Below are 7977 nucleotides of genomic sequence, written 5' to 3'. Positions count from 1 at the left end.
GGGCTGGTGGGAGGAGGGGCCGGCCCCAGCAGGGGTCAGGGGCCTCACGGGGGCTGGTAGGGTTCGGGGGGGCTGGGAGTGTGGGCAGGGCCATTGGGGGTCCACGCCATGGTTCCCTCCCCCCTCCTCCAGCCCCCCGACACCTTACTCACCAGCACCAGGGTGAAGGGCCAACCATAGAGCCACTCTGGCAGCCAAAGCATCTCCATGGAGGACCGAGCCCTGCTTTTTTAAACTTCCCTTTTTTTAGACCCCTGGATATCCAGGGGTCTAATTATCTTCCTGCACTGCAGGTTTGGTGGAGGTGTTCAAGATGAGGCTGGACAGGCAACTTGTTGAGCTTGTCTGAGCCCAATAACTTCCTGCCCATGGCAGGGGCCTGGACTTGATGATCTTACAGGTCCCTTCTGGTCCTATGGTTCTTTGATTCTATGAATATTTTGCTTCTTTGATAAATACTTAGAATTATTTCAAAGTTTGTTGATACTGAACATTTAAAAAAATAATGAGGTTCTTCTCAGACCTTGTGTTTCAATATTTTTAGTATAACTTAAAATGTGTAATATTATGGTGACCCTCCCAAAAGTCTGTTATGATTTTATACCTTTTATGAAAGTGGAGATTAGGTTACTTTAATTGCATACTATTTCTCAAAAATTGAAATAAGTAAATGAAGTAAATACTGCCATGATGAAGCATGAGATTAGCACAAATTTAGGTACTGTGATCAAGAATCCATTTAACAGTTTTCAAATTACTGAATGAAAGTTGATTGTGTGAAAGTGTCTTAACATTAATTTTATTTCATTTTAAATATTCTAAGCATCTCAGGTCTATACACCAGAACTCTTCAAGTATATGCTTCATTCTGTGTTGTTTTGAATCTTGACTTCAGTGAGAAACAAAAACATTTTTCCATAAGGAGTTCCTAACATCTTAAAGAGAAATATTAATTGGTAGCTAAGAAAACAGTTTTAGCAGCAAACTGGGTGGAGTTATCATAAAATGATCTATACTGTACAATCTATCTGTTAATTTGAAATAATTGATGAATTACTACTGTATTTTTGTTGGGTAATCATTCAGATATTGTGTGTGTGTGTATGTACATGTGTATTTATTAGGGCCGTGTGAAGCTTCAGGTCCTGATTTGATTTGGCAGAGATTTGGCTCAATTTGGTGGCTAAATCTCTGAATCCAAGTAGAATCAGAGGACCCTTTAATCTCTCTGAATCAAATCAGAATCCTCCAAATCAATTCAGAGAGATCTGGAAAGATTAAGCAATTCGGACATGGACACGGCTTTAAATGTTTTTTCTACATACTTCTAGGTTTTCATAGACATTAGGGCTGGAAGGGACCTCGGGAGATCATTGAGTAGCAGGTGACTCATGAATGCTGCGATGCGTGGGCTCATGGAGTGTCCTATAGAAGTGTGGGGGGCTACCCAGCACTCTCAGCAGCAGAGCCAGAAGTGGAAGCACTTCTGGTCCACAGGGGAGAGCATGGGCCCCCTCCCCCATGTTCCTCCGGCTCGGTGCCTGGTGCCTCCTGGGTGTGGGGGGTACCTGGGGTCCCCCTGCAGCCAATAACTGAGCCATGCGGGTGAGGGGGGGCCCCGGGCTCTCCCTGGCAGACCTAGAAATGGACCAGAAGTACTTCTGGTTCACTTCCAGGTTCACTGCCGAGCACGTGGGGCTCCCCCCCATGCTCCTGTGAGATGCTCCATCTGCCCCAGGATCACAACATTCATGAGCCATGCCTGGTACCTCAAGGTATGTAGAGAAAACATTTAAAGCTGTGTCTATGTCTGAATCACTGGTTCTCTGAATCAGCATCAAATCTTCAGATTCATATTTGGCTGACTCACATTGGGGACAGTGATCCAATCGAATCATAGTCTCCAGTTTGGGCTGAATCTGAATCGAATAGGGCCCGTTTTGCCCACCCATAGTATTTGTTTGTGTATAAGAGTTCATTCTAATATAGTAATGTCTATTCTGTATTTGATCCCTGAATAAACTCCTAACAAATATACAGAAGTAATTCATCAGTTCTGTCCTACTAAGGAGCTACATAACGTTAGATACTGGTGAAATCTGATGTGCGTGTTTATCTGAAAACCATTTCCATATAATAGATTTAGGGGGGAAACATTCCATAGACTGACATTTGAAATTAACATATAAAAGCTCTGACTACATTCTTTTCAAACCTATCTATACATGAACTAGATTTCTATTTTAGAACAGAAGTTTCTATTTATGAAATCCAATACAACACATAGTGGGGTCAGACTAGATTAATTTATCCTATTGACTTTACTAATATATCATTCACTTTCATATTTTGTACATAATTGGCACATTTCGTGCAAGTCTTCTGGGTATACATTTTCCATTTGATTTCTTTAGGTGTGTCCAATATCAGTGCCTTTATACAATCTGGCTCTGTGTAGGCTCATCTAAAATTAAAGATACTATTTTATAATATATTTCATTTTACATTTTTTAATTTAAAGCCACATTTTAGATTGTTAATCAAATTTTACATTGATGTTTTGATAGGTCTGGTTCAACATGCAGAGAAACAGTTCACCAATGTATGTAAACTTTGACATTTCAAAGGAAGGGTTTTGGAAACAGTTGCTGCCATACAATTATCAACACAAAATAACAAAAACTGTACAGGTAACTTCTTCAAATTCTAATCTCAGTTAATATAAATCACAGCAATAATTATCACTTGTTATGTTTGTTTCAAAAGACCACAGTTACTAATAACTTACCCTAACAAATTGACAATTTGCCTGAATAACACAGCACTGTAAACAGCAGTTGATCCTGCTGAGAAAAGGTAATGTGGACTATGTTGATCCAGGAGCAGGTGACTAGTTACTTCATCTAAGTGTATGTACTTTGGGAATGACTTTCTAGGAAAAAGATTTGGGATGTGCCTTAGTAGCTAGATCCAAGGAGAAGGTTTGAGATTAATCTTGTCACTTTTGGTAACAAAAGCAAATAAGGTAGGCTGAGAGAGGCACTTGCTTGTTTGAACTAAAGCAATACAAGCAAATGGGTCATATCTGTGTGTACTGCTGATGCTCATGCCATGTAAATGAAGGATTATGGGAGGACTGTGTTCACATGCCAAGGTAACAGAAGAAAGCTTATCTTGTCCCTGCTCTGATCATATGACTGTTATGTACAGGACTCACTTATTCTTCAGGCATACATTAGAAGAACCTCATAAGTACTCTGATTTATGCACCCTTAACAGCTCCAAAGGACACTAATTATAATGAAGGTTTGGTGCACTATATGGAAGTTTTTGCCATGATCATTCCTTCCAACCATACACTCCGTCAGCAGTAGGGAAAATATAGAAGCCTCTTGGCCAGTGGTGTGATCCTCCTATGCTGAAAATGACTGATTCTCTTTGAACAGCTTGCACTATGGTTATACGCCATTGAAGATTAGGCCAAATTTCTGACTATATCTGAGATATATATTTGGCATTTAAAAATATCTCTTACACCATTTCAGCCAAAAGAAATACTTTACACCCCTACTAGCAAAAGCATGGTGGAAGAACTCCAGAACAGGTATGAACTTTTTTAAATATTAAAAGCACACGTCCTTATTCGGATCTGAGTTTGGTCAGCACTTCAGGAAATCTGTTCTATGGTCCTTTGCTTTCCTAACATAATTTATCTTCTCAGAATTACCTGCTAGCAGAATTCCCTCAAATCTCAATTCTCCAAATACCAGCCTTTTCTTTTTTAGCTAAACTAGATGGACACTGGAGGTGTTTTTACAGGTGCTCTGGGGGGCGGGGGGAGGTGCCGCTCTAATGAAAGCACCCACAGTGTCTCTTGTATCCGTGTCCCTGCACATCGAAATGGTGGTAGGGGTGGTTTAACTAAAGCTTGTCCAACTAGTTAAAGTGTCCCTGCTGCTATTCTGAAGCACAAGGATGCTGATACACAAAATGTGGAGTCTGGTTGGAGTATACTAATTAGCATGCTCACTGACATCCTGTCACACTTTTAGCTGCTTTCATTTCTTGGAGTCTCAGAACAGCAGAGACTTCCTATGCTTGAAGAAGGGTGACTGTGCCTGAAAGCTTGCTAAGAACTTTTTTCCAACTACTCAGTTGGTCTAATAAAAGATATCACATCTACTCAAGGAACCTTGCCTGCCTATGTCCTTAGATCAACATAGCTACAACCAAAAACTCAGTTTAATGGGTCCCTGGCATTTTGTTAAATTTAACTACTGAAACACCTTGTAACCTTTATCTCAGGATTGAAAAGACCTTAAAAAATAAAATAATGGAGTGGCGATTTCAACAACCAACTAGGTGGCATCGGCAATGCACTGCTCTCCTAAGGCAAATACTTCCTAAGTTAGAACTAAGACATAGGACCACTGTTACAGACAAGGAAGAAAATGAATTGGAAAGTTTACTGGAACGTTATTGGGTTAGTATTTATATTATGTTATTGAAATTACCAACAATATTAAAAGATGTTAAACTATGGCTATAAAAGTAAAAAGTATCACTTAGTATTAGAAATTATGTCTATATTAGGAAGGCAACGTATATATAAATAACTATGAAAATAATTACAGATACCTATAAAATTATCAAACATCTTTTAATAATTTTTTTTAACCTTTGCAACCTAATTATAAACAAGGATATAATAATGACCAGCTATATAAGAAAACAAAACCTTAACTTTATATATTCCAAACAAGAGCTGTAAGCTTACATCTGTCCCTAATTATTATTTTGACATAACATGTGGAAAACTATGTTTGTCAGAATGCAACTTCTAATTGATCTCACATTTGCAAATTCTCTCCTGATGGTCCTCTTTTGAACATTACTGCTTTATTTCTAGCTACATGACAGGCAGAAGTTAGGGCAGAATGGCTTAGATACCAACTAGTTTAGTGGGGCTGAGCTTTCATAGGTGGCAACCTATTTTGTCAAGTAAATGCTTATTATACCTCTGTGAACCAGGTAGTCTCCAGGAGACCACCCTGCTCTACCTTGTGTCTGACTTCAAACTAGTCTTACAAGTGTATAATGCTTTAGGAAGATGAATTTGGGCTGATAAAGAGATTGAACCATAAATCTGATAAAGAGACTAGCGGTCAAAATTTAGCACTTAACTGCAGACTGAGCACCTTAAATTCTGAAGTGTTATTTTTGAGATGTCACAGTTCAAAAAAATATGAAAGACCACATCCTGTTTCACTCTTTAAATGTGATCCTATTCCAGTGTGCTTATGTCGATGAAAAATCATGAGTGTAAAAGGTGGCTGGGTTCTTTTCATTCACAGTGTTTTTTGTGACTTAGTTTTGTAACATGCCTTCATCTTAACCATAAGTCTAACAGTTATTGTCTTGACCAAATTAAATGCTTAAGTGCCACTTAGATACCTATGAGGTAGAATAGAATCAGATCCTAAATATTTCCTGGGTCGAATGAGATAAAGTCATACCAAACAGATGTAGCTAATATACCTTTTTTAAATATAGGAAATACAAATATTCTAAATGCAGGTTTGAAATATTTACTCTGAAATAACACAAAAGCCACATGCAGGTATTATGTTTTTACTGGGAGAATCACAGCTCACCTGGTAGAAAGCACGAGTGTACAGACATTCACAGTTTTTTTCAGAATAAAAATAGTGGTTCTGTGAGAGAACCATCTTCAAACTGGCAGAGGTCACTTCAGGGAGAATTTATCCCAGAAAAATGAACATCTGTACACTTCCCTAACATATGACTCCTCCCAGTCCCCAAGTTCCCTGAGACCAAGGTCACTCTGGTCTGGAGAAAGTGCAGGGGGCCTTTTGCTTCTATAGACCATGGTCTGAAGAGAAGGTGGGGTGCTTTGCCTTTCAGCTCCAGTCCCTCCAGGAGCAGATATTTTGATACCTTTCTAGAAATATCCATCCAACCCAGTAATTGCTACCGACATTATGAAGCTATAAAATGGTTACAGAGATGAAAAATATTGGCAAAATCTGTCGTCTGCAGGGATCCTGGTTTTATCTGTTTAAAAATTCTCTGATAAAAATCACAAATTTTCTGATTTAAAAACCCAAATTCCACAATTTTATGTGATTAAAATGAAATGTCACTATATTTATAAATATCAATTGAACACAATGGGTTTTGGATATATTTATAATTTTGAAGCATTTGAAAGCTTACCACTACCTCAATCATAATAATAAATTCTAAATATCTATATATTTTGGCATTTGATTTTGGTTTTTTTGCATGGAAAATTGGAACTCCCCCTGGCCCCTTTGCTCACCAGGACATGGGTCCGGCTGAAGCTGTCCCTCCCACTGCTTTGTGGCACAGAGCATCCCTTATATGCTCATGCCCTGCCACTGCTTATTCCATTTCCCTTCACTCCCAAACCATAGCCCCCCAATCCTCCTGGTGCCCCTCACTCTTGGCCCACACTCCCCTGGCCCTGCCAGTTCCCCTCACACCCAGCCCACATCTCCCCACCCCCCCAGCCCTTCCAGTGCCCCTCACCCCTGACCCACAGCCCCCTGACTCTGCTGGTGCCCCTCACTCCCAATCAGCAGGCTCCCACACTCCAGCCCTACTGGTGCCCCTCACTTCCAACCTGCTGCCTCCCCCAGCCAATGTATGAGGAAGAGGGTGGGCGTGTAGGAAAGGGGGTGTGGGCACAGGTCACATGTGAGGGGACAGGGAGGGCACAGGTGATGGGTGTGTGTGTGGGGGGGGTGCCAGACCAGCCAACCCAGAACAGTTCCAGCCAGGAGCCACCTTCACAGCCCAGTGAGTGGGACTCAGTGCAGGAGAGACTGCTATACTGCCACAGCCACCAAGGAGAGGCACGGCAGCAGTGGTGCAGAGTTGTGGTCCCTGCTGCTTTTGGGTGGGTAGGGGGAACCTCACCTGGATGGCCATGGCAACACAGTGCTCCCTCCTATGCTAGATCCCACCCACTGTGCCATGGAGGCAGCTTCTGCCTGGAGCTGGTCCAGACTGGAAGCAGCCTCATGCCCTGTGCCCCGCTGAGGACACAGAAATCTGGGGGTGGCCTGTGCCCCCTCGACTCCTAATACATCACCTGTGCCTTCTCGATCCCCATAGAGTTACCTGGAGGGAGCTGTGGGGGCTGCTTTCCCCCACCCTGTCTGGCTGACATGCATGTGTGCCCATGTGCAAGTACATGGTGCCCCCACTGTGTTCTGCTCCTCCCAGCCCCAAGCAGCCTCTTGCAGCCCTGCTTTTTTCTTTTAAAGTAGAAAATCTGTTATTTTACAGGATAAAATCTGCATTTTTCTCTCTCAGAGGAGAAAATCCATGTTTTTATAGTGCTTAGTTTCATAGTGGTTAGGTCGGAAGGGACTTAAACAGATCATCAGGTCTGACCCCCTGCCCCAGGCAGGAATGAATGCCGGGGTCATAACACCTTAGCCAAATATCTGTCCAGCCTCCTCTTGAAGACACCCAAGGTAGGAAAGAGCACCACCTCCCTTGGGAGTCCATTCCAGAGCCTGGCAGCCCTAACTGTAAAGTAGTGTCTCCTGATGTACAGCCTGAATCTTCTCTCTAACCATTCCTAGTAACCCCAGGTGGTGCCCGGGGGAACAGAGCCTCACCCAATTCTCACTGGTTTCCCCTGGTGAGTTTTCCTGTGTTTTTCCATGGCAAAGGAAAATCTGGATCTCTGGTCATCTGTACCTTTTTAACTTGTGTGAAGTCCTGTTTTCCCCTTTTTCTAGCTTAGTGAAATCCAAAGAAAACCTGGAACATATAAACTTTTCTCTTAAAATCTTCAGTATGTTAACTATCAGGGGTCCCCTGTGGTTCAGTGATAGAATCCTTGTCTACCACACAGGAGACTTGGGTTCAATTTCCAGGACACTTATACAACTACAGCCACGGAGGCATGAATGCTGTGTG

General features: G+C 41.8%; 1 protein-coding gene across 1 annotated transcript in view; it reads left to right on the top strand.

The window, feature by feature from the left end:
• CC2D2B (coiled-coil and C2 domain containing 2B) overlaps positions 1-7977 on the top strand; it is a 36089-nt gene that overhangs the window by 24735 nt on the left and 3377 nt on the right. Inside the window, exons 10-12 of the mRNA XM_019556318.1 lie at positions 2568-2690; positions 3546-3604; positions 4306-4483. Coding sequence (XP_019411863.1) covers positions 2568-2690; positions 3546-3604; positions 4306-4483 — 360 coding nt within the window. The remainder of the gene's footprint in view (positions 1-2567; positions 2691-3545; positions 3605-4305; positions 4484-7977) is intronic.

Source organism: Crocodylus porosus, unplaced genomic scaffold (genome assembly GCF_001723895.1).
Source record: "Crocodylus porosus isolate Cpor-Errol unplaced genomic scaffold, CroPor_comp1, whole genome shotgun sequence".
Lineage (NCBI taxonomy): Eukaryota > Metazoa > Chordata > Crocodylia > Crocodylidae > Crocodylus > Crocodylus porosus.
Note: the sequence above shows the minus strand (reverse complement) of the source record. Positions and strands in the feature narration are given on the sequence as shown.